Source organism: Limulus polyphemus, unplaced genomic scaffold (genome assembly GCF_000517525.1).
Source record: "Limulus polyphemus unplaced genomic scaffold, Limulus_polyphemus-2.1.2 Scaffold290, whole genome shotgun sequence".
NCBI lineage: Eukaryota > Metazoa > Arthropoda > Merostomata > Xiphosura > Limulidae > Limulus > Limulus polyphemus.
The window spans coordinates 518,553-536,890 of NW_013665900.1; the positions used below are offsets into that span (position 1 = coordinate 518,553).

Genomic DNA, 18,338 nt, shown 5'->3' on the forward strand with positions numbered 1-18,338 from the left:
CGAAATCCATAACAAACAAACAAACTTAACATCTATGTTACACTTATATTGGTCTGCCAACTTTTCAGAAACAACATTGTACTAGAAGCAAGCATACCATGTATGATTTCAATTATATTAACCGTGGTTATTTTATTCTAAACTTGTTCGGCTTTGTTCAGTTTGTTTTGTGTGTGTTTGTTTGTTTTTGAATTTCGTGCAAACCTACATGAGGGCTATCTGCGCTAGCATATTTTTAAGTTATGCACTGCAACTATTTCTATACATCAGTACTTATTGCTTCAGAAAATAACCAAAGCCATGTTTTCCAAGCTGTTTCTACTATTGAGTACTATCTTATTTTGTTTACTTTGGCAACTTTCTAAAGACAAAAGACTTGTGCAATAAAATGGTATTCAATTATCAAAACTATATTCTGTTTATCACACGATAAAACAATAATGTTCATTAAGTTTTTGATGCAAATATTATTGTTTCATTTAGATTATGTTCATTAAATATTTCTTTTCATAAAAAAATTTTGTTTAAAGTGTTACTGGATTAGGTCCCCTATCAGATAAAATCAAAAAAAATTTTGATTTTTCTCTTAACTAAATAGAAATGTTTTTTGTATATGATTTTTATTTCATTTTCAGTACAAATTAACTGGGTTTTTGAAAATACATTCATTGCAAAAAATGTCCATATACATTTTTTCTTTTCCAAAGATGAATGACAATTTCGCAAATCCTTGAAATATAAAAAATCTTGAATACAGCACATTTCATATACAGTAAAATTTCAAATCATGATATATGACACATACCAAGTTAAACATTGTGATAAGTATTACTGTCTATGTTTTGCCCACAAGTGGCTCAGAGGTAAGTCTGAAGAGTTATAATACTAAAAACTGGGTTGGGAAAAAGAAACAGAAGGAAAAACCTGTCAATTATCACAAAATCTACTTAATAATACAACACTTTCAAATTAGCTCTCAGAATAATTAAACCCACAATAATTATAAGTTCAAAATGAGTTTTAAGCAACATTCAATCTGAAACTTCACATTCTCAAGTATCTGGCTTATAAAGTCTTTAGTTTTATTTTATTTTACCTGACAGATGACGAAATTACAAGTCAAGATTAGAAAAATTATTTACTATTGACAAAACTTTTGATTAATTCATTTATATATGACATCCAATGTAACACCATCTCAATACCACCTTGCAGCATTTTCCTTGTAGTACATAATGTTTTGAGCCCTAAATTATAGGTATAAATAACCAAAAATTATTATCAGATTCTAAGAAATAATAAGGTTCTTGAAAGTAGAAGTAAAAGCACTTCTTAGAAGATTTTACTTGCTGTCAAACGTTTTACTAGTTCAAATTTAATTATCAATATGGAAAGAATAAAACTAAGTTCAAATGTTTTTGCCTTAAAAGTTGGTTCTCTAAAATTTAATTTATATATTGTAACATAAATTTAGTAATCCAAACAAAATAACTATGAATATATTCTCTACTGGGATCATTCTAACAAGATTTTATAAGCTAATTTCCAGATACTTAAAAGATTTTATATGTTAACTGTTACATGTTTTCTAATAGGAGAGTCCTAACAAGCTAGTATATGCTGTCAGGTGTGTCCTAATAGATTCCATACAAATTTTTATATGTTAATTCCAATGATTAATGCTAACAGGAGAGTCCTTGCAAGATTTTATAATAAACTGCTAGGCATTTTCAACTTTAAGCTTTTTGATACAAAATTTTATTTCCTTAGTTCTGTGGCATTTTCTGATGAAAATAGTTTTTGTGGAATAATGTGATGTATGAATAACAGGATATTCATCACAACATAGTTCTGAATCTCTCTGAAACTGAGTTCATTATTTCAATTAATTAGATAGTTTCAAGTTAACTGGTTACAAGACTCTAATTGATGTTATCACTGCTCATCGATAATCCATTATTTTACTCAGCTCAATTCATCACAATGATAACTGTAACAAAAAAAACTGAAAATTTCAGATGTATGCAAGAAAGTCTAACAGCATCATTTTACTATATCAAAAAAAGTAACATTTATTTCAAACAATAAACAAAGGAATTTCATGGATACCTAAGTAATACCCATATCTTTACTTGATAATATTAGCCAAGTGCCTCATGCATCATCAAAAAATAGATATATAAAAAATACAAATGCTTTTATTTCACAGCAGTAGTAACTTTAGAAAATAATCACCCAAAAAAGCACACAAGATATACTACCATTTCAATTTGATAAAATTGCTTTATCAATAAAGAAATAAAACAAAAACATGTAGAGAAGACATACTAATAATTCTATTTTACAGCATTATATCCTAATATCACCTGTACTAACTTTGAAACAAAAGAGCCCAAAATGTACAAAAGCTATACTAAAACCTTTATTTTACAATTACTAAGTAAAATTTGTTTCCACAAAAGCATCAAAATGCTAAGGGATATATTATAATTTTTATATTCACCACTTATGTGAATATGCATCACTCTAGAACAGTGTTGTCCAATACATTTGACACTCGTCAGCCACAGACATGTTGCAAATTGATTCTCTTCATCTGTTATATTTCTTATTCTATTTTTGCATTAATATTCCAAATTTACTTTTGTGTGTGTGTAGAAAATGTTTTCAATGATTTTGAAGGTTTCTAATTTACCTAAATATTTTTCCCTCATTTCAGACACGGATAAGTTTGTTAATATTACATACATTTTGTATCATGTGGTGAATATGGTAACCTGATCACCATAAGTTTGGTGAGCATCAAAACCCTATTGGACACCACTAAAAGAACAAGTAATTATATGAATGAAGTTATTATTATAGAAAAAAACATATCAGCGGAACAACTGTGAAGTTTTAAATGAACTGCTTATAGTAATGCAAGGCACAATTATACTTCAAATAGTAAATAACAAATCAGTTGTTGATTATCTGTTAACACTGGAACCAGTACTGAAAATAAAATGTTTAGAAGATTACAATAAGCCAATACAAAATAACTAAAACGTTTATGAAGGTCTAAGAACCAAAGTTTGTTATAATTTTTAGATCAGGTGAGATCACAGTCCTTACTTACTCATATTTACTTTAGTATTCTGAAGTCTGAGTGTGTTCCAAGTATGTCAATCACGAAAAACAATAAATCCTAATTCATAGACAGTTAAGCACATGGCAAGTATGTAAACCAAATACTCACCTAGATACTTCAGAAGGACTTAGATGAGGTTCATAAGCTGGAAGGTCAACTAAAACCAGAACATAATTCAGAATTATGTACATCTACGACTAATATCCAAATGAAATCAGAGGTTGCACTGCTAGCTTAGTTTCTAGGATAATTAAAAAACAATGACCGGAAAACCTTATAGATTAAATGAATATTCAATGAACGACAAAACTGTAAACACCCAAAATCAGCTTCAAATGATTAACTGAAATTTATTAAAATCATTAATATTCCATCACATATGGTTTTATCTTAGAGCAAGACATTTTTAAGGATAAACATAAACAATATATAGATTTATTGTTAGTAATAAGGAAACTTCCTACAATGCCTTAGATGGTGAGATCATCCCATTACTAAGTATAAAGGGAACCTGGATATCCATTTGTTGTTGGTTGTACTAATGCTAGTATAACTACAGAGGGTAGTTGGATATCCATTCATTGTTGGTTGTGCTAATGCTCAACTAATAATACTTCTATAGGTTTTTCTTTTTCATACATCTTGTTCCTTACTTAGTATCTTAATGTCTTACAAGCTGACATTGTGATTGAAATTTTTAAAGTTACAGAGAAAATATTGTTTTTATAATTCTGTTTGTTTTCCCCCTATATAAACTGAGTGATAGTTATTACACTGAATTTGGTGTATGAATCAATTACTTGTCATATTGTGGTTTTTAAATAATTTTTAATTTAATTCCTACATTGTATTTATTACTGGGGTTATTCCATAGTTTGATAAGAAAATACAATACCTATACAAAAAACAAAACAACAACAAAAACAATTCTAATGCTAAGTGAATTCCTATTTTGTACATATATTCTAGTTTTAATATATATTTTTAAGATTTATAATTATATCATTTTAGTTAAATCTAAGATGGAGACCCTTGGACAATATTTACATATAAACAGGCTACAAAATTGTAATATCCATGTTAAAAACTTAAATGTTAATGAAAATAAATGTTTACATTAGAAAGAGCAGAGATGATTTAAAGCTTATGTTACAAACAGCAAACAATGATGAAATAATATCAATGTTAGATTAAGCAAACTTTAATAAAATAATGTTAATTAAAAAAGAATCAGATGAAAGAATGGATATGCATGATAAAGGAAACACTAGTGAAATACTTGCCATCAAACTGTAGACAGCTCCAATATTTTTTAAGGACATGGAATATTTTTTGTATTGAGTCAACAGCACTACAATAATGTAAATAAATACTATCATTTCATATTTCTTATATATTTAATCTTAAAATATCTAATTAAACTTTACTTCAATATTATGAAGTAAGACATTTTTTATATACACAACTAGGTTTAGCCCTAAGCCATAATTTATGTACAGAAACTACACAAGATATTGAACTGCAATCATACAGCTGCAGGTACAAATATTTCATTATTTAAATTTGTTTAATTAACATTTTTGCTAGGAATAAATTATTAATTTTTAACTCCAATATCTTGAGAAAAAATAAAAATGTATATGTTTACTAATAGACAATACTTTTTGACTTTAGCAGTATCCAAACTATACACAAGTGTCTTCCTGATTTTAATAAATCTCCAAAATATTTCACATAGTTGATTAGAATTCCTTTAAGCTTTTTTACTGAAGTCTAATCATTGTACTCTTTACGTTAAGTTTTAAATTTTCAAACTAATAAAAAATATTTTATGTTAAAGTCTTGACATTTAAATTATGTAATGTACTAGAATTCATATACAAAAATAATTTTTTTTATCAAACTAACAAAACGTAACTTATCCTATTTTACTTCATTATTCTATCTAGAACTTGAATTGTACATCATTTTGTAATAAAGTAGGTAGTTAAATGTTTTTTATCTCATCCAAATTAGTTTACACATGTACATATATTATTCACTGATCTATTTCTTGTTTACACTTAAGTATAAATGGTAATTTGTTCTCTTATCCAATTACACACTACAGACCATAGTATCATGAATATTTAATTTGAACTAAATGGCTAATAATGCAAGTTATGTTTCATATTAATGAAACTTTTTTTTTTGAGTCCAAAGGCCACATATGACAGTTGGGGCACATTAGATGCTGATGCATCATCAGTGATTCTCCTCTCTAGGTAGACATCCTTAATTTAGCAGTGAATGGCTAGAGGGAAGGCAGCTAGTCAACATCACCCACTGTCAACTTTTGGGCTACTCTTTTTACCAAAGAATAGGAAGTTCATTATATAAGTTAGTTAAATCGTGATTAGTTTCATAAATAGAACAGATATTTTAAGCTAAAAGATAGAATGAAGCTGCACATTTCTCATGTAAAACATTTTAATTGTTTAAGTCAGGTAGACTTACCACTGAAACTCTAAAAGCTTTTTCTTGTTGAGTGGCTTTTGTGTTGTCAAGAGTCATGTGACTTTAGATTCTATTGAAAATTTACTTTTTAGTAGAAATGCATAGTAAAGTAAATATATGGGTGTGTTGGGCTAAGGATTCTTCTAAAGTAGGTGTCTGTGACATGTTGGCAATAAATTCGACAATAAATGAACTGCATGCACTCCACTTGTTTTTAAAATAATATATATATTCAAAACAAGTTAAATGTATACAAAAATTCTTTACACTATGGAGATTATAGTTGCATCTTAAACACTATACAGTTCTCTTCTTCTTGTCAAAAGTCCACTTAGGCCAATTCAATCGTTTTAAAGTTCATTTGACAAGTTGAACTATTTTTCTCTATTTCTATCATAATAGTATCCATGTATAATTCACTTATACTGTCATGTGAGTTACCACAGTAGTATCCTGAACTTCTAATAATCACCTGGATTTTGTACTTCCAATAATCATATGCTCTTTGTACTTCCAATAATCATCTGCCTTTTATCAAAGTCCACACAGGCAGGTTGAATTAGTTTAGAACACCCTTTGATAAAACTAATTATTCTCCTTATCTCTTTCAAACTGTTAACCTCACTCTAACATATCAACTGTTAGGCCATTCACTCTCATGATGGTCAACTTTATGTTTTCTAACTATTCTCTGACCAAACTTCTCTTTCAAGTGACTTTACTTTTACTCTGTTTTCACTCATCTGGTCACAGCAATTTATACGTCTAACACTTAGGCCTTCTAGAAATCTCAATAGCCTTGACATCAATGAATTACAAGCACAAAATAAATAAATTAGAAATTCTGCCTACACTAAACAGTCTTTTATATCTGACAATAAGCCCCCTCTTCAAGAGAAATATTTACTTTTTTTTTCAGTATATACAAAGAATGTTTTCAATTCACCTTCAAAGTCTACTCATACAGTTTGCACCAACATTTGCAGTCCCCTTTCTGGCTTCAATGCAGAACCTCTGGTTCTGAAAGTATAACACCCACCTCATGATCCTCGCACTGTCGATTTTGCACCTCTGAATTTATGCAAGTGGTTGATGGTCTGTCTGGATGATGAACTCCTTTATGTATAGATAGTTCTGGAACTTCCGAACAGCAAATATGATGGCCAGACACTCTCGCTTAATCATGTAATAGTTCTTCTCACTACTTAACAGCTTTTTATTTATATATATATATTACCGGAAACATCCAATCTTCATGTTCTTGTATGAGTATTGCCCCAATGCCTGAAGCATCTGCCTGAACAATGAATAGTTTGTTGAAGTCTGGCATTTTAAGAATTGGCAAACTTCCCAACATGTTCTTTAATTTCTGGAATGCCACCTAGCGTGGTTGTTCCCACTTCACCTTGTTGGGCAAACCTTTCATGGTAAGGTCAGTCAATGGTGCAGTAACTTCAGCATAGTTTGGGATGAATTTCCTGTATTATCCTGCTAACCCCAGAAAGAATTTTATTTGCTGCTTGGTCATCGGAGATGGTGTATCTTGTATGTCGTTAATGGTCTCCTTTTCCATGGCTATCTTCTGTTGGCCCTCCACCTTGTGTCCAACAAACTCCAGCATAGAATATCCAATGTAGCACTTGGATAGTCTGATGGTGAAACCTGCTGCCCTCACTCGCTAGAACAGCTCTGTAAGTATCTTCAGGTGTCTTCCTATCTTGCAGTGTGTGTGTCAGAATGTTATCCACATAGTGCTCGATGTTGGTGTTGTTGCATAACATCCTCCTCATCATGCAGTTGAATGTTGCTGCCAAGTTGACTAACCCCAATGGCAACTGCTTAAATTGGTAACATCCATATGGTGTCACAAATGCTGTCTTCTCTTTAAATCCCATCTTCACCTGGATCTGCTGATAACCTTTACTGAAGTTGATCTTTGAAAAAAATCTGGCCCCATCTAGTTTTGCCATGATAGCCTCTAGGTTGCCTATAGGTTCGAAGTAGAACTTCATCATGATATTCAGCTTCTGATGTCTATACAGAAGCAGTTTGATCCACCCCTCTTCTTCATGATTACAACTGGTGAACAGTAGGCTGAATTTGAAGGCTCAATGATTCCAGCTTCCAACATTGTCTCAACTTCCTGTTTTATCAGATCTCTCATAAGGCATCTGATAGGGCTTCACTTTGACTGAATCCCTGGTTGTGGTCTTGATCTTGTGTTGCACAAGGTCTGTTTTTCCTGGTCTATCTGTGAAGATATCTGCGTATTGGCATAATAAGTCTTGTAGCTCTTTTTTTCTGCTTGCCAGTCAGTTCCTCACTGATGTAGGTCCTCATCTTCTAAGACAAAGTCACTGTCCTCTGGTTCTGCATCTATGACAGCCACACCTGCAAAATCCATCTTTGTTTCAATAGCTGCACCTGTTAGACCTTCTTCTCTCTCAAAATACTTATTCAATAGATTGGCATGGTAGATCTTGGTTTTTCCATTCACATTCACCTTGTTCTCCATTCTGTTGAGTATTTCCTGTACTTTAAAAGGTCCTTTACACTGCAGGGTGAGTTTGTTGTGGACTGTGAGCAGCAGAACTAAGACCTTCTCCTTGAAACATCAATCATTGGCCTTTTTGTTATAAAAATGCTTCTAATTGCCTTGAGCTCATACAAACTCTGTTGAGCGAGTTGACAGGTCTCATCCAGTCAGTTTTTTGAGATCTAACACATAGTGGTATGTGTTCCTTAATTCTGACTCTTCTTCTCCAGTCCATAACTCTTTTAATATTTGCATCAAAGGGTAAAAATCCTGTACTTGCTTATGGGACTTCTCAATAAGCAAATAATACTGCCTGCAAGTACTAGTTCCAGTCACGTTATATATATTGGCATATTTTCTTTTGCATGCTTTTTAAAACTCCATTGACTCTCTCACATTGTATGAGGGGGGGGGGGGTTGAAGAGTTGCCGAGTACTGATGAGTCTCCACACTTTCTACATCAGTTCTGAAGTAAACTGGGTCCCTCTGTCGCTCAGGATTTCTCTTGGAAAGCCTATTCTGCAAAATACCTCCAGAAGGGCTTCTGCTACTTTCTTTGTCTCTATCTTCACCAGTGCTATGGCTTCTGGATAACGTGTCGCACAGTCGACAACTGTCAGCACATACTGGTTGCCCTTGCCAGAAACAAGTGCTAGTGGTCCAATCAAGTCGACAGCTACTCTGCTGAATGGTTCTTCTATGAGAGGTATCTCCCCCAATGGCACCTAGGCTACCTTCCCTTCAGGTATTGTCCTTTAGCAGATGTCACATGACCTGCAGAATCTACTCACATCTCCAATAACTTCCAACCAATGGAAGTTACTGGTGATTCTGTTTTCTAATCTATAAGTATCTTTCCCTTTTGTCTTGTGTTCGACTTTCTCCAGGGCATTGTCCCAAAGTTTCTGCAGTGAAAGGTCTTTCTTTACTCTTCTCTTCTTGAGCTCTGGTGGTGACTGCAGATGCTTCATCAATCTTCTTTCTGTCCAGTTCCTCCAAATTTCTACTACCTGGTATGTTTCCAATCACCAAGTCGTACATAATATGGAGTATTCACCTTTAGTTTACTATGGGAAACTACCTTCACTTAGTACACACACACACAGATGTACTTTGCCTATCCACTGATCATCAGATACTAGACTGGTTCTCACTGCTGCACTACTGCACCCAGTATTTCATAGAACCTTTACTTTCTTGTCCTCAACATAGCCTTCACTTACTGGCATGTTGTGATTTGGTATCACCTCTTGATGTTTGTCACATACTCCAAAGCACTACTGGCACTGTTGATTCATTTCCTAACTTGAGCCAACCATTAGTCGTGCACTGATCAATCATGATCAGTTCTGTCTATTAACCTCCTGTCATTTTTGGTAGTCTCTTGCTTCTGGTCAACCATCACTGGTTTCAAATTTAACTGGATATTTTTGGACTTGCCAGTTATACTCCCTCCACAGACTTCCATATACTGTTCAGCCAGCTTGATCATCTCCGCCACATCCTTTTGGTGCTCTCTCCTTTAGGAACAGTGACATGTCAGTTGAACACGTGATCAGGAACTGTTCTCATATTAGTAGATCTGCCAGTCCCTCAAAACTGTTTTCACACATGGCCATGTCAGTCTGTCTGGTGAAGTATTATTGTAGATGTGCCACAAACTGAAATACAGTTTCTCCAGTGTCAGGTTTGACTTCTCTGAACTTCCGGCAAAAACCTTCTTCAGTAAGTTCATATCGTTTCATCAAAGCCACTTTTAACTTGTCATAGTGCATGGCATCTACTAATGTCATGCCTGCATATACTTGTAGGCCTTTTCTTGTGAGAAGTGGGCTGAGACAGACTGCCCAGTCACCTCTGTCCCAATTCTGAGTTTGGGTAAGTCTTTCTTTATCTCTCCAGGAAAGCATTTATGTAATCTTTCTGTTCATCAAATTTGGGCAGCTTGGGTCAGCTGGCCCTGACTCTGTTGTCATTCTTGGGTCCTTCTTCCTTTGGTTGGGTGAGCTTTGGAATATCAATTTGTGCTCTTATTCTCTCCATTTGCAGTCTCTCCTCTCTCTCTCTTTTCTTCTTTCTCAATTTGTGCTCTTATTTTCTCTCTCTATTTCCAGTCTTTTCTTTCTCTCATTTTCTTCTCTCTCCATCTCTCCTTTCAGTTTTTCTTTCTCTCTTCTCTGTCTCTCCTCCTCTCTTCTCTGTTGCCATTCTTCTCTCTCTAGTTCTTGTTAATGAACTTTCAGAGTTTACTGTCTTTTAAAAAGAGATGCTCTTCTTTTTCTATCAATTTATCAAAATTTTACATGGTTATATAGCATGATTGTAATGTCCACACTATTTGCACTACTTCTACAGTTGTGCATATATAGGCCTACTTATTTCCAGTGTCATTCACATTTTATTCTGTTGCTGTTTACCACTGCATAATCCTGGCCATGGCTCACCAAATGTCAGGAACTTACTTTATGTTTTCTAAATTTGTCTGACCGAACTTCTCTTTCACATGGCTTTACTTTTACTCTGTTTTTGCTCATCTGGTTGCAGCTATTTATACGTCTATCACTTAGGTCTTCTAGAAATCTCCATAGCATTGACATCAGTGGATTGTAGAGGACTTTTGATAGCCTTGACATCAATGAATTACAAACACAAAATAGATATAAAGGATTTGACAGATTCTAAATATCCTTGACATAGTGCAGGATGTGTCAACCTGCCAAAAGTTCTTCATCCTCCACCTTCCATGTGACTTACTGTGTATGTATCAGGAGATATATAGGCCTTGCATTTCCACCACAAGCAAGGTTTTTATGTTGACAGTTGTACTGCTAACTTTGCTCATTGTTAATCCTGCCTAAGAGCCTTACTTTTTTGGAAAACCAGAATTCCTTATGATACTTTCAGTTCCCTCCTCCATTTTCGTGCAAATATTCTGGGTTTTAGCATTTCAGAAGCAAATCTACCTAATTTGGATGTTACATTCTTAGAATTAAATTAATTTCATGCAGGTACTTACCACGGAAATATGTTCCCACTCTCTTCCCACAACCAGGATGAATATATATCATCATGACTTCAAACAAGGAATCTGACAACTTGCAGGAAAACTGGATTTACGTATGTTCTCCTGAGGCATGTGTAGTAAGTCATGTGGAAGATGGGAGAGTGAAGTAATATGACACATGCTCTACATTGTTGACAGCATGAAATGACTCAACAAGAAAGACTTTTAGTATTTCAGTGGTAAATACCCATTTGATATTCATATAAATTTTAAAAAGTAAAAAATTCACATGTACAAATGGTATTATACTGTATTTTTTAATTGCTGTGTTACTTCTGATTCTGGTACAAGAGACATCCCAGTTCTGGATGTTTGCCTTCTTAAAATGGTTTTACTGCAGTGGAAAGGAAATCTGCAAGTATAATCCTGAGTTTAGTTTCCTAAAGATATTTTAAAATACACCATAATACAGCATTTCTCCACTAATGAGTTGTATTATTTATAAACCATTCCAGAATTCACGTTTCACATCTAATTAAACAGGAGAATATACGGAAACTGCATCAAATGTTTTAATGAATAAAACACTGTGAAAAGGGAGTCTATGGAAAGATTGTATCTACCCGAGTGACCAAAGGTGGTTTCGACAGTTTAAAGAGACTGTCAGTGTGCTTCATAAGAAAGGAGACAGTGAAGTGAATGAGCAGAAATTAATTATTTCTTGGATGTCCTTTGAGCCAAGAATGTTCCACATGTCAATGGTGCAGCTGATCATGGGCGAACCTGAGGCATTAGTCTCCATTGTACTACAAACTGCAGTTGTCTTATATAGTCCTCATTCTAATAATGTGGTTCTATAATTTAAGACACCTGTATTTTTTACACTGCTTATTAAACAAATACCTACTTACTTTATGAAACTCCCATTTATGGGCATTAATCTAATGCTGAAAATAAAGAGTATTTTAGTTTTAGTAAAAAACATTATTTATATAAACTAATTAAAAGTCTAATTAAGGTTTACATACAGCAGTTATACCTGACAGACTTGTGTTTAAGATAGAAATTATATTTATGTGTTTTAGTTGTTTCTGTCTAGTCCTTCAATACATTAGAACTCCAATGTTAACACAGCCATCTCTTAAATGCATTTCTCTTTAGGTCACAACAAGTACAAAGTTTAAAAAATTAGGATTTATCAGGCTATATGTGCTCTACATGGTTCTAGTTGAATGATCATGTGATATGAATATTCCTTTTACATAAGAAATACTTAAAAAGGCTTAAGTGCTTCTATTTCTTCTCTACCAAGATAAATAACAACATCACTTCTTACTACCTTATTCAACATGGATTAATAAGAGCTGAAACATAAACATATTATGCTGACCTAGAAGACACCTGGAGACACTCTGAAAGAGGAGGAAGAGGATTTCCTAACAATGCATCTATACAACAACACACTGCTTCAGGTGTGTCGGTTAGATTGTATCCATCCTGAAAATTACAAAAATAAAACTTAGACACAGAGGTCAAATGTTACCTTGTTTTTGTAATTTAGGCACAATATAGAAAAAAACTGATACATTTGTAAATTTGTTTTGCTCATCAACTTTAAGTATACATTTTCTATGAATTTATTATTATTGTTATATAAATGAGCTTCTAAGTAGGTTCTTTTGGGGTAGAAAGATGCCTAAGTACTTACAGAGGGAAATAAAAACTTAACAAATGAAGTTGAACAAATAAATAACTTATAACTTAACTTATATGGATTTGCAGTATATTCTAGGTATTATAATTAATACTTTATCAGTATACAGTCACATTTAAATAAGATTTCTTTCACAGCCTCTTACTTTCTCTCTATATAAATTAAACCAAGATCCTAAAATCATACTCATTCACCCACAACATGATTATATCTTAATGTTACTAATTGTTAGAACTGTAGTCTAACAAACTATATACTCAGTTCAAAGATATATTCCATTAAAACATTTGAAAAATGTTTTATTAAGATGGCTTAAAATAGATTAAGATTACTCAAAATAACTGTGATTCATTGTAGTTTATATAATCTAACTCTTCAAATGTTTGCCTAAGGTTGCTGAAGTTTATTCAATTAAAATGCTGCATCACTGACATCTATCATCAAAATTTGAAATATATAGTTACAAGAAATAATAAGCAAATATTTATGAAAAAAATTACATGCTATTAAGTTGCAAGATGTTTATGGTTAGTAGCCATAACAAAACCAAAATGTCAAGAAATCCTTCATGATAAATATTCCTTTTCTTGTCTATTTGTTTGATCCAACTTATGTATAAAATAAGTAAAACAAGTATAGAAAGTTAGATTTTATCCATACTATTCCAAAGAAAATTTACCTCTATAGATAATATGACTCTTCCATTAGCTAAAGAACTCAGCAAGTGGATCATGTGACTATAACACTCGGGAGAGACACAACAGCTTCTCTATATAGACATATATATAATAAAACAAAAGTGCTCCAACACATTTAAATAACCATTGGCTGAGATAAAGATATGGGTGAGAGTGTGTTCTAAAATAAAAATCTTAAATCTGAAAATTGAAAAAATTACATCAATTAAGTTAATTTTACTTAAAATTTCCAAATAATTTCAACAAAAATGAAGTATACTTTTATGCTAGCTTAATAATTCAAATCTAGATGGTTAAAATAATTTAGTTCACACATAAAATATTGTGAATGTAATTAAACCATAAAACCACATCTAAACCAACCAATATTAAGAATAATGTCAACATAAGTAGCTTGCTTTGATCAGATGTTAATAGACAATTACTTACACCTAAAGTTGCATATTATTTAAAGAAACTCACCAAAGCAGCATTTCTTCTTGCATTAAAACCTGATGCCAGAATTAACAATTCTGGATTGAACTACAGAGAAAGACAGAGTAGATTTAATATCAAACAGTACATTACAAAGCAAATTTTGTCTGAGAAAAAGATAAAGGGGGAATACATGTTACTATAGCACATATCTACTTTAAAAATGTGAATATGCCAAACAGTGGTGGCTTGTATATGTATATATATATATATATATATTACAGGTGACAGGAAAATATATACTTTACACTTCTTGAGAAAGCACTGGTGTTATATTGTTAAAGATTATACAGATATCACAAGAATTATTGTAATCAGTACTGACTGAGAACATCACAAGGTAAAAACAGACAAATTAGCAAGTTTCACAAAGTTAACTGCTATACAGATGTAACAGGGATGAAAGAATGAAGTTAAATAAACAAATAGTCATTCACTTAAGCAACAAACATCTTAATGATAATGAAATAAGCATACTATCTCTTGGACTTAATTTTTTCCCATCCAAAAACAAGTACCTTACACTTACATCATTACTTTCACACAAGAAGTCACAAATATAGTAGATCTCACAACAGTGAATGGTAATCAATTGTGATTGAGTTCTGAAATAATTTAAGGTAAAACATCAAAGCAATCTCAATAACGAGAAACATCAAGTACAATTTATCAGTCAGAGATACTGTTATATTACCTGCCAATATGGGAAATGCTAATGTCCTCTTAAACTGACATGACTATGAACAAAAGGTAGAACAACTGTTGACTGACAGTTCACCAAAGACTAACTTATGATCCAACTCAATGTACAGAAAAAAAAGACTAAATAGAGAATTTTTTGGAATGTGAAAAATAAAAAGCATGACACTTTCCAGAACATTCTATGCATACTATTCAATTTCCCCAAAGATTTAAGGTTTTGTCAAAGATACACAAACTAAATGTACCCATGCAGCCTATTGTATCTTACACAGGTGTGCTAACTTACAAAACAGCCAAGTTTTCTTTTTAGCATGCTAAAACTACTAACATTAGATTTGGCATATTCAATTAAAACTCACAAGAATTTGTTGACCACATTTTTGACCAAATAATATCCACAGACAATTTATGAATAGCCTGGTAATAGTTACACTTTCTCATTGAAGCAAATCCATCAGTATCCAAGACATTTGTTTTGATGCAAATTACTTCCAGTTGATTGGTCAAACAGTACTTCAATGGGTTCACCTTTATCACCTGTAGTAGAAGAAGTATTCATGCAGCATTTTGAAAACACTACTGCAACACCATATCTTCATCAACCTCGTATATGGCTAAGATACACAGATGATGCATTTGTTTTATGGACCCATGAAGAATAACTCAAACTGAACAGTCAGTCTGACAACATAAAACATTCAACAGAATTTGAAGTCAATAATATTTATCTATATCATTCAGTACAATGTTGCCCAATGACAGCTCCAGTAAGAGGGTCAAAAGCTTGCAATTAAAGGAAAATTATTTAAACATAAAGAACAGTTCTTGTGTATTTTATGCAATCAGTAACTTTATGAACTTGATAGCATATTCCCTTCAACTTGCATTAACAGGCACAACACTGCTCAAACAATCAGTAACTATTAATTTCATAGCCTATTCCTGCTCAATAAATGAAAAAAAAAATTGATATGATTTTAAATACAAATGAAATAACTATTATTTTTAAGTAATCAACATGAGACAAGAAAAAATCAGAAACATGATTAATTCATCACAATCACATAAAAATACCAAAGTTGGAATAAATTGACAATAAAGATAAACTGTTTGAAATAAGATTGGGAATTCATCAACAATGCCTAGAACATTTCTTTATAGTCTTACCTCCACATTGTTATTTTATTGTTTATGCAAATAAAAGTTGTTTGAAATTGAAATTTAATTATAAAAATTTTGGACATTTATACAATTTTAGGATTTATTAGCTAGAAAAAATACACAAGATTGATTATAGTTAACTTTTGAAAGTTGTCAAAATTATACATTTTAATCTTATTCTAGAGCTTTAAATAAGTACTTTCATTCTAGAATTGCTTGTGGTACCTTGCTAAAACTTTACAAAGAGCACTAAAACAGATTTTTTGCCAATTGCCTGGAAAGAATTAAATCAACTGTCAGAAAGCAGAGAAAAATAATTGAGACATACTCAATAATGATCATTCAAAGAAATATTGATAAAATATTTTTTTACCATGTGTGACTGTTACATAGTTAATAGGCAATAAATAAGTAAGAATAAGGAACATGTGCTGTAATCAATACAAAGGATTAATAAACATCCAACTTTAAAAAACATTGTAACTGATATTTTATTTACTAACCTCATAACCAATCGGTAAAATGATGCTAAAAATGACTGATAAATAATCTCCAAGCCCGCCCTAAAATCAATCAATAGAAAACATATAAATCAATAGAGGTGACAGCTTTAAGCAAAGTGTAAGGAAAAAATCACACTGCTCTATATATTACAAATGTTTTGAATAAAAACAATCACTATGAAACTGAAAATCTGCAGTACAGGGTACACACACATATACTAAAAGAAGTCTCAAGTAATAAAATAGAAAAATAAAACTGAAAATTACTTAATTAAACACTTGCTTGCTTGTTTGTTGCTAAGCTCAAAGCTACATAATTGGATATTTGTGCTGCACCTATGACAGGTATTGAAACCAGGCTTTTAGCACAGCAAGTCTGGGGACTTACTGCTGAGACATTGGGGGGTGTTTAACAGAACAAATAAAGATCATAAATTCCATTAAAACTATGGACAGTGGTTTCAATATATGATAAATATAAACTTAAAATACTTCTGTATAAATTTTATACACTTTAAATTTCAGTTGTGTGAACACTTAATAGATGGATTTATCACTTTTTTAAACTACACATAAATTACAATTTTACCCAATGATTTAACACAAGGCAAAAATTAGTTTATAAAAACTTACTGTAACATAAACTATATTAATTTCTAGTTTTATAGATTATGAAATAATTAAAAAAGTGATCATGTTCATTCAGCTCTATTTTTACATCATGCATAGGAAACACATGATATTATATAGCAACACGCCTATACAGTATTTATCTTTGAATAGCATTTTACATCAGCATCAACAAAGTTTAGATTGTGTCAAAAGTAAATTACATTCTCTAGCATCAAACCTAGTAACCGTTTAAAATGCAATCATCAAATGGAAAGGACAAAACTATGTACAAAGTTTCTTACAGTGTGTTACTTAGATTAATTGGAGATCTAGAGAAGTGATGCAAAGACTGAATGTCATAATTAACAGTCTCATAACTTACAAACATAGGTGCATTAAAAAAATACCTACAAATAGCACCACATTTTGATTCTACTTGGTAACTGTCTGAGCATATAGACAGTCTTGGTTGGCTGGCTGGTTGATGAAACATATTTTGAAACTAAAACTTAGTTTTGCCAAATAAAAGCTACTCATAAAAATGCTGTAAAATTCAATAAAAAATCGATTAAATGTTAAGGTTATTTACAAGAACTTCATGTATTACCTGGAGCTTATGGAATCATCTCAGTATAAAAATTACATCATTAACTATTAAACTAAAGCTATTACATAACAAAGCATACACCATTTAAATATAGATTTGTTATAAAGGAAAATGTCTTCAAATCCTTTTTTGTGGATATCATCACAATCTAGAAATCACATTATCATGATTACAGGTAGATAGGTAATTAAATAACAGCATTATTAAAACAAGTTATGTATGTATGTTTAAAATCATAAGCATACAAAACACCAACAGTTTATACTTTAAACATCTCAAGAAAAGTTGTACATTAAAATTACTGGAACTGGCAAATTACTATGCACAGTTTAGATAGGGCATTCTGTTGGGACATTACTGTTAAAACCTGGAAAAAGGCAAACGATTTTAGGAATTTAAGGTTTCAGTTGTTATATTTCCATGTCAAAATGCCAAGTGTGGTATTACCCTAGTCATTGATTTTGTGTTACTTCCTGGGGGCCTACAACAGCTACAAACTGAGAATTAATGATTAAGCCATGTAAGTATTAAAGTACCAAAGCTCATTAGAAAAAGACAAAAGTATTTTATTTACAACAATAAAAAAAATTGACTAATACAAAAAGCAGGCATTAAAATATGATTTACATGTTCAAAATGTTTATAATGATTTGATAACTATCTCACTACCAGCAATAACTGGCAATCTTCAGCACCATAAC

At 31.9% G+C, this 18,338-nt stretch overlaps 1 protein-coding gene across 1 annotated transcript in view; it reads right to left on the reverse strand.

Moving 5' to 3' along the window:
* Positions 1 to 651: 651 nt before the first annotated feature.
* Positions 652 to 18,338, reverse strand: part of LOC106457086 (histone deacetylase 6-like) — a 93,026-nt gene continuing 75,339 nt past the window's right edge. The window contains exons 25-33 of the mRNA XM_022382905.1: positions 16,419 to 16,478; positions 15,110 to 15,291; positions 14,582 to 14,657; positions 14,041 to 14,100; positions 13,560 to 13,649; positions 12,557 to 12,663; positions 4,414 to 4,481; positions 3,239 to 3,287; positions 652 to 1,247 (exon numbers count right to left, since the gene is read on the reverse strand). Of these exons, the coding sequence (XP_022238613.1) occupies positions 1,199 to 1,247; positions 3,239 to 3,287; positions 4,414 to 4,481; positions 12,557 to 12,663; positions 13,560 to 13,649; positions 14,041 to 14,100; positions 14,582 to 14,657; positions 15,110 to 15,291; positions 16,419 to 16,478 (741 nt within the window). The 3' untranslated portion in view covers positions 652 to 1,198. The remainder of the gene's footprint in view (positions 1,248 to 3,238; positions 3,288 to 4,413; positions 4,482 to 12,556; positions 12,664 to 13,559; positions 13,650 to 14,040; positions 14,101 to 14,581; positions 14,658 to 15,109; positions 15,292 to 16,418; positions 16,479 to 18,338) is intronic.